The 14,562-nt window shown below is 37.8% G+C and overlaps 1 protein-coding gene across 3 annotated transcripts in view; it reads right to left on the bottom strand.

The window, feature by feature from the left end:
• The window catches only part of GADL1 (GAD like acidic amino acid decarboxylase 1), a 110,355-nt gene that overhangs the window by 45,070 nt on the left and 50,723 nt on the right, over positions 1-14,562 (bottom strand). For all 3 annotated transcript variants that reach the window (XM_086850590.1, XM_086850580.1, XM_023919273.2), the window contains 5 exons: positions 14,255-14,334; positions 14,085-14,139; positions 10,589-10,705; positions 4,561-4,625; positions 4,247-4,328 (listed from right to left, as the gene is read on the bottom strand). In XM_086850590.1, the coding sequence (XP_086706716.1) occupies positions 4,247-4,328; positions 4,561-4,625; positions 10,589-10,705; positions 14,085-14,139; positions 14,255-14,334 (399 nt within the window). The remainder of the gene's footprint in view (positions 1-4,246; positions 4,329-4,560; positions 4,626-10,588; positions 10,706-14,084; positions 14,140-14,254; positions 14,335-14,562) is intronic.

The following is a 14,562-nucleotide window of genomic DNA, read 5'->3' as shown; positions in this document are numbered from 1 at the left end:
GAGAAATTTCCCAGAAGAAAAGTGGGGGAGAAAGAGAATGGAAAGAAAATGAATGGAAGACAAAAAAGTCATCTCAATTTTCCTAGTCAAACAATGAAAAAGTAGAAGGACAAAAAAAAAGGAAAGAAATATGCTTTAAATATGCTTTCTGACTCAGTGTTCTCAGTCCCAAGAAGATCCCAAAAGTTTTCCACACAGTAACTGCTACATCTGCTCAGAATTGCAAAAGTTTCATAGAACCACCCCATTGGACAACTTTGAGTTTCTTTCTTCATCTTTTATCTTTCTACCCTTTTTAATACAATTTCTCAGCCTTATAGTCAGTCTGTTAAAGTTTAGGAAATTGAAATACTATTTTCATAGAGGCCTCAATCCACTATGAAGTTTCAAAGAGCTTTTGATTTTGATGAAGTCTATGTATAGCTTTTTTTGTGCTCTAATTAATGGCAAATTGATGAAAAAATATTGATACTGAAAGCAAGAGCTCCAGTTTCATAATTCAACATTTTTCTCATTGAAGAGACTTACCTACAGCAAGTCTTCTGATCTCCTTCCATTTCCATTGCTAGTTAAAAGTGAATTTCAATTTCATTAATAAAATATCTTTTTCCCTAAGACAAGCCTCTCCCTGATTTGCCTTTTCTGAGGCAATAAGGACAATCTTTTGAATAGCATACTTGAAAATTGTCAAAAGCAGTGCAGTGTAAAAGGATACTATAGCAATTTGTTTCAAGGGGTAAGAAGGAGCTCTCAGTTGTATTAAACCCAAACAAAAGCAATGAGAATAGAGCATTTCCTTCAGCTGTCCTGGAGGGGAATCAGGGAGGTGGATATCTCTATGATATTGCTAATTATGAGGAAGAGATTACATGTGGGTGGTTACCATCATCACCTTAATCTGTACTAAAATGAGATTTCATTAGCTACATTGAGCCTTAATTCTTAACTAATAAGTAAAAATTCTGCTTATTACCTAGAACTGATTCTTAATTACCTGAACTAGGGCTTCACTCTCACAAGTCACAGAACTTTGGCACTTGTAATAAACAGTAGTTCTCTGTTTAAATGTAGATAATATTCAGACAGATATGGATGACAGCAAGGACAAATTGGAGTAGCTCAGTGGTTTTTAAGGGAGTATGTACAACCCAACAGCAATTCCTAGCATTTTAAGAACATATATGACCAAAACTGACTTCAGCAATGTTTTGAGGTTATTGATCCATCTAGCTTTGTGTTTAAATAGTCACTGCAATTCATGACTCAGCAATACCAATGTTTTCTGAGTGAGACTATCTTGTTGGAGAAGTGATGAAAGTTACTCAGGGCATGGCAGTGAAAAAGGAATAGATGTGCTCTTCTTGAGTGCCTTAAGCACTGAAGAACTACAGTCATTGATCTGAGCTTTTAAAAGGGATTAACCAATCTTTCTTTCCCTTTGGTGAAATTGCTTCTCTCTTCTAATCAAGTCAAACACATATGTGTCTTTTCTATCTCTACCTTCCTTGGAAATATTCCAACTTTGTTTCACTAAAGCTGGAAGATACTCTTTTATCAGCATTTCACAGCAGTAAATCTTTTTTTTAGGCTTTTTTTAAAAAAAAAATCTATACAATGTTTTATTCTAACAAGCCAGTTGCAGTATCTTAAATATATTAACACTGCTAAACCCCATTGAAGCAAAATGGCAAAAGAAAAACCAATAAATAAATAAATAAATAAAAGCCACTATTACTTTTGTTACTGGGAAATTACAGTGTTACCAGTACAATTGAAGTGTGATGACATCTTCTAAAAATTATCTTTCATACAGAAAGTATGAAAGAGAAACAGAAAAACTGAGGGGGGTTAATTTCCTCACTTCTAATCAACTAAGCTTAATTCTGAAATATTCCATAATTTCCAAATGGGTCTTATGGCACATGGAAAGACAGGTTAACAAAACTTCCTTTATCAGTCTTTCAAAGAGAGATAGGGTAATTCATAAATGCAACTTAATATTCATGATTAACATTTTGCTGCTTGATTTCTTGCAGAATTCAGAACTTCAGAATATACCTGAGGTTCCTTGAACATTCACTAGCAGAGCAATATGTGCCAGACTCTCCCAGCTCACATCTCAGCATCCAGCTCCCACTGATGCGTCCTAACCACAGTGTGAAGGAATTGTGTTCACATATAAATGTGTGCTTCCTTTTAGCCACAGGTATTTATGTGCTTTAGGAGAAGTGGAACAAGCTCCCAAGTGAGAAACTGATACATGTACTGTTCCCTTCTCTAACTGGTGCAAAAATACCATTTTTAATGGGAAACTGGAATCTGCTGCCTGTTCTGGTACGGAGAGGATCAAAGTGAAGCAACGCTTTTCTGTCAAAGTGTCTTAGATATGCATTTGATCTTTTTTTCTTAAGGATTTATATTCCAGCTAGTTAATAAGAAAGTACTCAAATCTGCATGTGTGTCTGTTTGCATATAAAGACTTCACTGGCACATACACAGAATGATTAAGAGCTGATTTTCCAAGAATTAGACACAGAGTAAAACAACCTTTCTTCCCAATGCAGACAAATCTTCTGCATTCCAGAACATGTCTCACTGTACAACAGGATCTGATGCTGTGATCCATAATACTTCTGTATTATTTCTACCCCTCAAAGGCCTAAGATTCAGCTTTAAAAGTATTTCTAACTCAATATTGCCTAGCTGTGGTTTAAAAGTGGAACAGGATTGTTCTACCAGACCTTGCACTGCACAGAAGGGAACCACAAAAAGGCTGCCAGAGCCCTCATGTTGGAACAGTGTTCATAAAGTGACTCGAAAGGCTAGGGCAGCTAGAACATTTCAATCCTCTACATTTCTTTCCTTTTTCTTCCTTGAGAAATTTCCACTATTCAATCCGAGTAACCTAATCATTACCTGGGGCGATATCTATGTTCTGAGCCTAATTAGTTAAAAATACAGCACTGAAATCTTCCCAAGCCTGCAATTAAGACACCATATTAATCTTAGTCAATAGCTTTATTCTATTTGTTTTTCAGCTCAGAATAAAGATAAAGTGATGGATGGTAACCCTGAAATCTAATCCTCTTCCATCCCAGAGGCTCTAGTCTAAGGAAATGAGGTGGCACACTGCTCCTTGCCATCCTGCCATGTTTCACCCCTGACCTAGAGCAATCAGCTCCAAGAGAGTGCTGATTAGCAACTATGCTCTTTGGTCCTCATCAGTTCTTACTAACAGAAGTTAGTAACAAATTACATGTATAGGTAACCCCAGCAGCTGAATAGAAAATATCTCTTGTTTTGACAGAGATTTATAAAAGCAATTTACAAGCCATGGCCACAAAATAGTGATGCAAACCTTAGGGGCTCGATATCTTCATGATGTTCAGTCATTTATAACCTATGGAGTAGAAGGTAAAAACCCATCCATAATGGTGGGCAGTTGGCATAAGTTTTAAAAGCAGGTCTGATTTTTAAATGAAGCTTGAAGTAATGAACCTCTTACTGTTTTGGTTTTTTTTGTTTTGTTTTTTGTTTTTAAGGTAAAAGAAAAGGTTTAAGGCTTGTGCCACAAACACACAAGCAGAGATTTTTTGCTACTTTGCAGAGTCATCTTGAGATCAGAGCTCTGTTGTTTTCTTGCTAGACCTTAAATTAATCATTGCTTTTGGGAAGTCTAAATCACCCTGCTGATGAGGAAGAACTGGTAGAGTGTGGAGAGAAGGCTCTGCACCTTTACCTGCACGTGCTCTGACTGCCATTCCTCTCCCACTCTGGCGCTCCCTCCCGTTCAAGGGGACGTGGAGATGAGCTCTGCCTGCTTTAAACAGATGCAGCACTGCTGCAGTCCCCATGGCTGACAGCTACTCCGAGGGCTTTGATGAGCTCTGTGTTTAAGTGTGCCAGGCCCAGGTGACAAAATACTCCATTCTGAATGCAAATCATGTCCAGAAGTTAACTAGCAAGGGCACCAGCTGCAAAATTCGACCACTCTTGAGTGCAGTGACTTGGATCGTTCTCACCCTGCTCTTTTATTCACCCTTTATTAATTGATTAAGTGGTGAAATCCAAAATAATATAATTCAACATTTGTAATTCAGTATAGTTAAACTGACTTTCAGCTGTATTCCAATTATTTCCACTTTCATATTACAGCAATGACAGCCTATTAGAATACCACAAAAAAAAAAAAAAAAAAAAAAAAAAAAAAGGGAAATTGAAATTAAAAAAGCTCAGGAGGGCTTACAGAGTTGTCTTTCACCAGAAGAGCACAGCACTGGATTCCTGCCAACAACATTTTATGTGGATTCCAGGCAACAGAATCAGCCCTGCAAAAATGGAGAAAGGGAGGTAAAAATTGCATCTACAATCATGGGTGCTTAAGAATCAAAAAAGACCAAACACAAGCAGACAAATCAGATTTCCCATACACCCACCCCCACCACAGGTTCAGAAATGTCTCCAATTATTTTTAAAAATGCATCACTGATGGAAGCCAACAGGCCACATAACTTCCACCTCAACCCCTAGTAAGTGAGCCCATGGACTAAATTGACTTACCTGTGGATACCATGAAGAAGTCTGCGATGCTTCCTTGATATCAAAGCTGAGCCACCCCAAGAAGCCTGTTGGAACATTTATAGAGCCAACAAAATATTATTTGTACAAAGTTATTTCAATAATAATTCAACTAATAATTTCTAAAGATGTCTTATCTCATTTAAAACTTAGTTTACTACATAGTCAGTGGGCTAAATTCTGCCCTGAGTTTCATCTCCTGAAATAAAGCCTGGGGCTGTGCCTGAAATAGAGGAGGTTGTGGTCTGTTCCACTACATGAGCCACAAACCAGAGTGGCCCTTCTGTGTATGCAAGGGCAATGAACTGAAATGTCCTTGCACACCCAGACTCATTCCTGATACCAGTGTTGCTTCCTTTTCCCCCAGCCTTAAACTACCAGTGACAGCAGAAGGCCTCACTTTGCACATCTTCTTCCTGCTAGCCAATTCCTTTCTGAGAATTCCACAGGGGAAACAGTGGACGGTGATAATCTCTGGCAATTGCAAAGGTCAGGCTCAGGTTTTGAACAGATATGAAAAGCAAAGTCTGTCAGTGGGAAACTGCATCATTTCTGTCACCAGAAACCCAGCTGACCTTGAAACCCTCAGCTCACCTAAGAACTCAGTGTGTGCTCTAAGAGTCACTTAGACCTTCTCTGTGGTGAGGAGCTCTCCACTGAAACTCCTTATTTAGTTACATCTACTCTAGACACCCATCTTTGGGTGACACCTTTGGCAGATGTGTCTCTCCAGGGACTAGAGAAGGAAGCCGTACAACAAGTCTTTTATTATGCAAGTTTAATTTCTGGACAACTTGAACCAGGGAGTGTGATTCCTTTTCATGAATTCTGCAAGGATCGTCAGGTGCTTTGAACCTTCAGCTCCCAAACAACAACATTTATCCAGTGGAAAGCTGAGGAGATCATGCAAACACTGGACATGTCACACAGTGCATTTGAGAAGTTACTGCTAAATAAATAAATATATAAAATGAGTTTCAATATTCATGCAGGCAGAATGCACTTAAGCCAGCTACCTGTGAAGCAAGAAAAGCTCTTCAGAGACACACAGAAGACATCAGTCCACAAAACATTTGGACTCCATTTATTTTTTTAAAAAAAAATTGTAAAGAAAAAGAAAACCAGTGATGTAAAGATTCCTGACCTAAGCATAGAAAATATATGCTTGTTTGGTCTTTGTCCTTTTTTAGTTTCCTTGAAATAAAAATATGTGACAGCTGATTTATGAACTTAACGTCAGAACTTGCTTCACAGTCCATACAGTAGGAATGAGATCTGCTATCTCTGGGAGACTGGCAAAGGCTCACAAGGGAGATGAAAGTTATTAACTTGCCTTAAAAAGTCATTCTCATTAATGCCACACATTAATAGATCACATCATATTTTACATTGTCATGCTCACAACATCCTCACTGAGACAAGGGCTGCTGCACAAACCACAGGTGAGACCTGAGGCAGGAAATTTTTTTGCCTCAAGCGTTATGGTAATCCTGCAGAACCATGACTTGCAACTATTTTCCTCCAGCAAGTCCAAATTTGCTGTTTTAGGGGATGACAATCAAGCTGAACTTTCTATTCAGAGACAAAATTTACTCCTCTCATTCTATGATTCAATAAAGTCAAAACAGTCACTAAGTTATTTTCTGGTTTTCAGAATTTCTAAACAGCCCACTGAAATAGAATAATTTTTTACAAAATTTGCATCCAAAATTTCTGTGTTTGTAAAAGTTGACATTCTCACTCTGTTTGTGGATAACAGGTCTTGAAAGGCATTTGAGAGGTCATCTCCTTTGTGTCACCCTCAAAGGCAAGATTAGCCATACTCCTCTCATTTGCCTCAACCACATATTTTCTAGAGGTTATTAATCAATGAATCAATTACACCTGTAATTAGCATTGAAGTGAAAAATAAAATGCAGAGAGAGACCAGCAATTACTGTCTCCACAGAATTATTTACCCTACTTTCTGCCTTTTTTTAAAGAACTACTACTGGAGATCTGGATGAGAGAAATCATATTACTCTGCCTGAACCACAGCAATACAAGATGAATTTGTTACCCATGTTTCTTTGCCCAATTCAAAGAGCAAGTGCTTAAGGATCCAGGAGAAGAAAAAAAAAAAAAAAAAAAGAAAAAGAAAACAAAAAACAACCAATCACAAAAATAACCAAAACAAAAACCAAAGCACAATGAATGAGAAGGCATTTAAGTAGACTGAGAATCACTGGCTTTGTTTTTAAGGGCCTCTTTAATGATGGAGGCTGCACAACTTAACCACTTAATTTGTGTGTAACAGGAATAACACCATTTTAATTTAATGTGTCAGTCCTAAACAATGTTACCATTTGTCATACCTCCAGTGGTCTGGGCAACCTATTAGTCCTTTCCTTTCAGCAGCTCCTTTTAAAGCTTCTGTAGACTGTTATGTACTGTTTATTTGTCTTTTCTAGTTTAAATAACATCGGTGTTTTCCATCTTTCCTCATTGGCCATAATTTCTAGATATGATTCTGTTTATCTACATTGCTTTCCCATTTTCTAATCTTTCTCCTGTAGGATCTTATTGAGCTGCATCTTTTCATTTGGACAAAATTTAGATAAAGCAGATGGCGTGTGAAGCAGAAAGAAAGAATCATTTTATTTACTTCCTTTATTCAATTCTGAAAGGTATTTAACTCTATTTGAAAATATCACTGATTTGTGAACTAGAAAAAGATCTGGGCCAACAATCCCCAGCCTGTGTGTACTTGATTACTGCAGCTTAAAATTCTATCTTTATTGAACTGCAGCCTAGTTTTTCCACTTTTTTCCTCCAAATTGTCAAAATCCCTTTGATTTCTAATCCTGTCCTCCCACTGCCTTTTTCAGAAGTCTTACGTCATTTTCAAATTTGTCAGCATATTCTTTTTCATCCAAGCTATTTAATGAAAATACCAGATAATTTCTACCCTAAGGTAGGCCCTTGAATCCTGCTCAAAATTTTTTCCCCTTTCAGCCAACCAGTGGTAACTGTTCTGTGGGAATGGTTTTTAGGCAGGTTTTCACTCACTACCAGATTTCTCTGGCTTTTTCATGAGATATTGCAAAGACACAGTAAAGTTGATTGCTTCTACTCCATCCACATGGATGAGGAGAAGGAGGGCAGATTGATAAACTAGGATAGCACACACTTTAAGACAAATCTAGCTGAGACCAATGCAGGGTAAGTGAAAACATGACTGTTATCAACCTGTGTCCCACACCATGTAATTGGTAACAAGGTATGAGAAAATCACTGTTCCATATGCAACAAATCATTTACAGCTGAATGATGGGAATCACAGCGTGCACTACCTGATTAAGCTAATTACCTAAGCATGGGCTAATAGGTCAAGCCTGATTTTCTCTACTGACCTAACAGGAGGAAAAACAAAAAGCAGTCAAAGCCAGGACCACAAGGGAAGGAATACTCATACCCAGCATTTAAAGCTACGTGAAGACAATGCATGACATACACAAATCCTGGAGGGCATATTGATGATACAAAACAAGTTATTAAGAAAGGCATCAGAGATTCAGTTTAAAATACAATAAGCAACTGGAATGCTGTAATGTGAACAAAATAAGCTTGGTATAGCCTCTGCTCTTAGGCTTGACTGAACAGCTTGACTACTAGGGCAGTTTGGACCTACTGGTATTATCTTCTTAAAACATTTTCCTTAACTTGCTTTTCCTCTCCAGCTTGCCTTCATGTCAGAGCTTATCTACTATTTCTGACTTTATTGAAATTTATCTTCCTGAAGCTTACCGAATTTCTGTTGACATTCTCGCTTTTGACCTTCCTAAGAATCACAAGCTTTATCATTTCATATTTAATGAAAAGAGTCTCCCTAAGGGGAACACATCAATTTTTGGGATCAGAAAATATTCTGAAATGAGATAAATCAGTGTAAATCTGGAAACATCACCACTGACATTCATATAAGATATTCTTAGCTTGTGAGAGCACTTACAGTAGATAGTCCTGAAGGCTACCAATGATATATGGAAAGTCCTAAATTAGACAGAACTTTACCTGAGTTTTACTCTTTGTTTTAATTGTACTGTACCATTTTTCCTTCAAAGTTACAGCAGGCCTGAACAGCAGTACACACTTGTTGGACTGCATAGTAGAAGCCAGGCTTTTCAGCAGACTGAAGATTCTCAAAGATTTCAAAAATACTACATTCCATCCTATAGTGATAGGAGGTATGCTTGCTTAAAAAAAATAATAAAAAAAAATAAAAAATCTACTCTTCTTTGTGTTTCTTATAGTCTTTCTGAATGGCAGAGACCCAGTCTCACTGTACATGAGTAATTCAGTAAACCTGTTTCTAGTGGTGCTGTTAAGAGTAAAAATGTTGCACTACTAAATGTCTGCTCATTTTACCACAGCACACTTGTATATACATGTGTGCCTGGTGTCACTTCTGTGGAAAGCTTCCAGTCTTTCCCTATATCCTGTTCTCTTATAAATGCAGCTAGAAACTTTTAATGAAAAAACAGAGAAATAGCCATTCACCCAACCCTTCATATAGTGTGAAAGATGGAGAAAATACTGATAGAACTTCTCAGAACCACTGAGAGGCTCATAAAATTAATCACATCTGAAGAGAACAATTGATCTTCCAGACTGTAAACCAAATTTACTAATGGACACTTGTCCTTCTACTGAGAAACAGTTGACATCTGACAATGGCCATCATTTCAAAGCAGAAAATAACTTAAAGGTATTCCTGGAAATTTTTACCTTTGTTTAAGATGAGGCAAAATTGGAAGAATAAAGTTAGTTCTTTCCAAAACACTAACAACTGGCTGTGGTTCAGAACAGGACCCAGGCTCATCCTACCACACTCTAGTTCAGCTACAAGGAGATTACTCACTGTTCTCCTACAGCCACTGGAGATGGCTCCAGCCATGTCTACTTGACTCACCTAAGGTCCAACACAGATTCCAACTACATTTCTCTTTCCTCCAGCTATATGCAGACACACAAGGGAGTCGTGTAACGAGAGTGCTGCACATCTGCTGAAAATCTCATGAGTCCTTCTCAGCAGCACACAACCATGAGGAGGCTTGGCAGACATTTTAAATATTAGGCCTAAATTCTGTATTTTTGTCTCCAAGACTGAAAGAAAACTCTTTTGATTCACACATACAGTGACTTTATTTATTAATGTCTGTGAGACATTTATTTGAAACATGCATCACTGCCTACTTGATCTTTCTTTAGATACTCAACGTTACACAAGCATTTCAGAAATTTAGAGCAGGTCTGGAAATCTCCACAAATATTGCTCCAGATTCTCTTATTCCTCCATGACTTTTTATCTATCTGTTCTGGATTTGTGGCATTGCAATTATAATCGTAGAAAATATGAAGTGGCCTATCTTTAGAAAAATACATTTACAGCTAACTCTCGCAAGCCATGAAAAGACACAGTGATTATTCCAAAAAGATTCATAAATGGATTTTAATATCCAAACCTAAAATTACAATTTTTTTTAAAAAAAGAAAAAAATCTGAACTGTTTAGGAAAATGTAAGGGAATATACAAAAATTTCAAATCTGTAAATATGACACAGAATAATTTATGACAGAAGCATACCTTTATTTTAACCTGTATGAACCTCTGACCACAATTATAATGTGTCTATTCCCCAACAAAACATGGGAGGAATTCTTAAATTAAACTTATGTTTGTATATATTTACTCTAGAAGCATTTTTAGGAGGTAGCAAGAAGAAATTGATTATAAAATAATTTTGAAATATAACCTGGCAATAACAAAATGGCTTTGGCTGCTTATCTGAACCAAATTATTTTCTGTTTTGCAGCATATGTAAAATAGTCAAATCAGAACATATTCCTGGTCCCTATGCAAGGAGAAAGAAATGGTATTAGAGCCCAGCTTCTAAAAAGAAATATCAACAGTCAAATAGCAATTATAAAAAAGCAGTGCTAAACAAAACCACACAGTATACAAACTCACATCAACATGAAGCCAGAGGCCATGCTTTTCACAGATATCAGCAATTTTATCCAGAGGATCAAATGCTCCCAGAACAGTTGTGCCTGCTGTAGCACAGACAAGAAATGGTGCTGACCCCTGCAATAGGATTCAAAACAAAAAAGAAATTATCATTTGTACTGCTCATCTCTTCCACGTATACTTGCAGAGCTAAAGTATAAAAAGATCTAGGAATGTAGGACAGAGGTGTTGCAATCTACATTTTAGTTTCACAGCAGAAGGTACTGCATTTAATAGTGCTGAATCTCTTTCATTTCTTTTCATTTAAAAAATAAAATAAAAAAATTTTAAAAAAGGCATTTTCCATTTCTAGTTAACACTATCCCAGGGCAGACTTCTGAAGCTTCAGACTGTTTTGACAGATGCTAGTTTTGTCAAAATCAAAACATACCAGATATCTGACATCTCTCTTTATACACTGATTTTCAATTATCAGTCTTTCACATCCCACTACCATATTTGCTGTCATTCTGACTGATAAAACAAAGCTATTAGCTCAGCCAGCAGACTACCCATGCAAGGAAAGGGCTCATCCCCTTTGGGTTCCCACCTGCACTGTCCCTACAACACCCTTGTTCTCTGCCTGGTGAAGAGGAAGCTTCAGCTAGGGTACGTGATTTGCCTTCAGCCACATCGGTACATACCATGACAGAGCCACCTCTGCCTGATCCCACACCTGACCTACAGCTCTGTGCTATTCCCTTGCTCCCACTCCTGCCTAGGAAAGAAGAAGGGCTGTAGATGGTAACTGAATGTTAGGAGAGGAAATCTCAGACGGTTTTGAGGTCAGTCAGGTGGGATAAGGAAAGCTTTTGTCAGGTTGCGATCTCAGACAACCACTGACAGCAGTCCATCTTTGCTTCCCTTCAGCTAATAGCAGACCAGCTCATGTACCCTTGCAGATCTCTGTGTTGGGTCTACATAGGAGCAGAAACTGCAACAATGAGAAGAATTGGTGGCATCTGTAACAACTCCATGAAACTGAGGGTGTTGGCTGGAGCAGTGACTGTGCAGTCTCACTTGCTGGTAAATGCACGCTGAAAGAACTGCTCTGCATGGTGCAGCATCTGGCCTACAGAATGGTAATGCTCTTACTGAAGAGGCACTAAAGTTGTTATTAAACTGTACAAGCTGGGATCACTGAAGTTCATTTTCAGGGAATGAGATCTCCCAGATGATGTAAGTGTGTCTGCAGAGGTAACTCAATGGAGCTTTAGTGAAATCAGACATCAGCTGAAAAATCAAACTCCACACAAGTCTTCTATTTATCTTCACTTTGCTGAAATCTGATCTCTTTTTGTTTTTGTTTTTTAAAGTGTTGCTACCTTAAGCACCTACAGAGACAGACAGGCTTAATTCACGTTTACACTCTGACAGTTTTATACTTCTTTACAGTGTAGAGGACTGTTAGACTGGTACATAATTATGATTTATTTGTGTTTTAGGTTTTCTTTAAAAATGGCTAAAGCAGTGAAAAGTTGAACTGGAATGAATTTAAATTAACCCCATATATTCACAAAGACTTACCAGTCTTCAATTCATTTCTTTGTCATTTTTTCTGAGTACAAGCTACCACCATAGTTAATCAAATTTACAAATCAGCCTGAAGCTTGAGTACAGAACACTTGCAAGTGAGGCAAAGATGTATCTAATGCACCCATTTTCTCTTAGTGTTCCAAGCAATTTTCTCCCACAGCTACATCAGAGTCAAAGGTTCTTAAGCAACCAATTTGTAGCACAACTGAATACAGGGACAAGTCTCAGATCTCTACAAATGCCAATAATTACTACCATTACACTTTTCCCATAAAGAAGGCAATTAAGTTTTTATTACTCCTGACAATATAGTTAAACTAATCTTCCTGCCTAAATTCTCTAAAAAGAGAAGACTCTTGCCATTCATACACAGTGATCATTTTGTGCTTCAATCACTAGCAAATACATCCTCTGTTGTCTAGAGTCATTAGAATATTTACTGTAATTCACTGAAGTGTCCTTCTGTAAAAGTTGTAAGGTAGCACTTCAACAAGGACAGACACACTGAAGCTCTGATGAAATCCAAACTTTCCAATACACCTATAACTCCCTTTAAAATGCAAGTGAAATCATGTTTTCCAGTAAGCAGAGCATTTTAATATAGAACATTTGTTTTTAAATTGCAAAGTACCTTACTGGGGTTGATCTTTTTAAAGAAATCTTAAATGCCAGAAGATTTCTTTCAAATGACCATTACACATATTGTTAAAAGAACAAACAAGAACACTGTTTTTGCAAAAGCAAAAGAGATTATTCTCCTGCAAGCCTGCTTCCTCTTGCTTTGTGTTATTTCAGCCCTTTTTTCACCACAGCTTGCTCAAATGAATAAAGTACAAGTTGTCTTCCTCAGGAAATGCAAAGTATAGGAAGAGGCAAGAAAGTTTGCTGGGTCACTAGGGCCCCCATGTATCAGTAGCTATGCTATCCAGAATGAAACTCAAATAAGAGATGGCTGTTTGGCAGAAAATGTATCCAAATCAGAACTTACTGAAAGCTGCTGTGGCCATGCCAGTGCAGGACCAGACAGGACTGCCATGGCTTTTCTCTAAAAAGGTAGATTTTTCTATCTACAAAGGTAGATTTCCCAAGAGAGGATTCCATGGAAGGTATCATTCATGCCATGGACATTGCACTAGTTGCTTTGTATTCACTCATCATGGACTAAAGGCTTAGCTCTGAATTCTACTGTTCTGATGCACAAACTGGAAGTGAGAAGTAGGGTGAGCTAACCAAGCCAAAAGAAGATTCTCTTGGAAGACACATTCAGTCCTTCAAGCTCTCTAAAATAAATTATGTTACTATAGGTAAGGGCTGTCTTACAGATTGTGGGAACGTATTATGTTAATGTTGTCCAAATACACACATCAGTGCCTTTCCAAAGTCTTGCATTTGACTTTCTACTTGGCAAAGTCCCTAAGGGAAAAGAAGCACACCTCTGCACTCTTGCTAGAATAATAGAAAGGATGGAATTTAGCATTTGAAGCTTGTAAGATAGTTTTAGAGGCTAAGCCACATGTTACAGTTCTTGCTCAGTGCAGAGGCAATAGAGCAATAGCTGCTGTAATTAACTGAAAAACCGTTTTAGGAAAACATACTGCATCCATTTTAAAAAGGATCAAGGGCAAAAGAAATCCTATAAGAAATGTGCTAAGTACTTCAGAGCAGCATTGTACTTGAGACTTTCATTAGCAGTAAACACCCTGTGGAATTTTCCTCCCTTCTAAGAGTGTGGAACCCATAAGCCTTGGCTTGTTCCACAAGTTTGTGGCAAACAGATTGCACCTGTAAGAAAGACACTGTTATATCAACTACCCTGTTTTTAAGATTTTGGTCACTCTTAGTTTTCCTTTCTTTCACTCAGACACAAGCACACGGTCTGCATACACTCCTCTCTCCTTCACGCTCTCTCTCCCCCTCTCACCTCTTTCCTGGCCCGCTGGACTTGTTTCTCCAGTTCCTCAGGTATCATCTTACCTCTAAGGGACACAGATTTAAAACTTTTTCAGTTACATTCAAATAGGTTAGTTATGTACAGCACTACTGCATTTTAAAAAGGCTCAGAGATCAGAGTCATGGCTTTTGCTTTCTTACCTTTCATCTGTTTTGATAAAGTACACATTCTCTGTGCCAATACCGAGGAAGGAGGCTGCCTTCTTCATGGAGTAATGGCACTGTCAGTGAGAGAGGCACAGGAAAAAAGCACACACACAATTAAACAAAAGAAACAAATTCCTTACAGTGACAGGTACAACAGCACCTAACAGCCATGACAACAGCTTATTCTAACACAAAAGAGCAAACTGATAAGGTATATATCACAAAGCCCATCTTGTACTTAACACACACAGAAAACTGGGGGAAGTAAGACCAAAAAAATATTGTGCTCAAAATTTAAAAGG

The sequence above is a fragment of the Cyanistes caeruleus genome, chromosome 1 (genome assembly GCF_971803275.1).
Source record: "Cyanistes caeruleus chromosome 1, bCyaCae1.hap1.1, whole genome shotgun sequence".
Lineage (NCBI taxonomy): Eukaryota > Metazoa > Chordata > Aves > Passeriformes > Paridae > Cyanistes > Cyanistes caeruleus.
The sequence above is the reverse complement of the archived record's forward strand: the minus strand, read 5'-3'. Positions and strand labels throughout refer to the sequence as shown.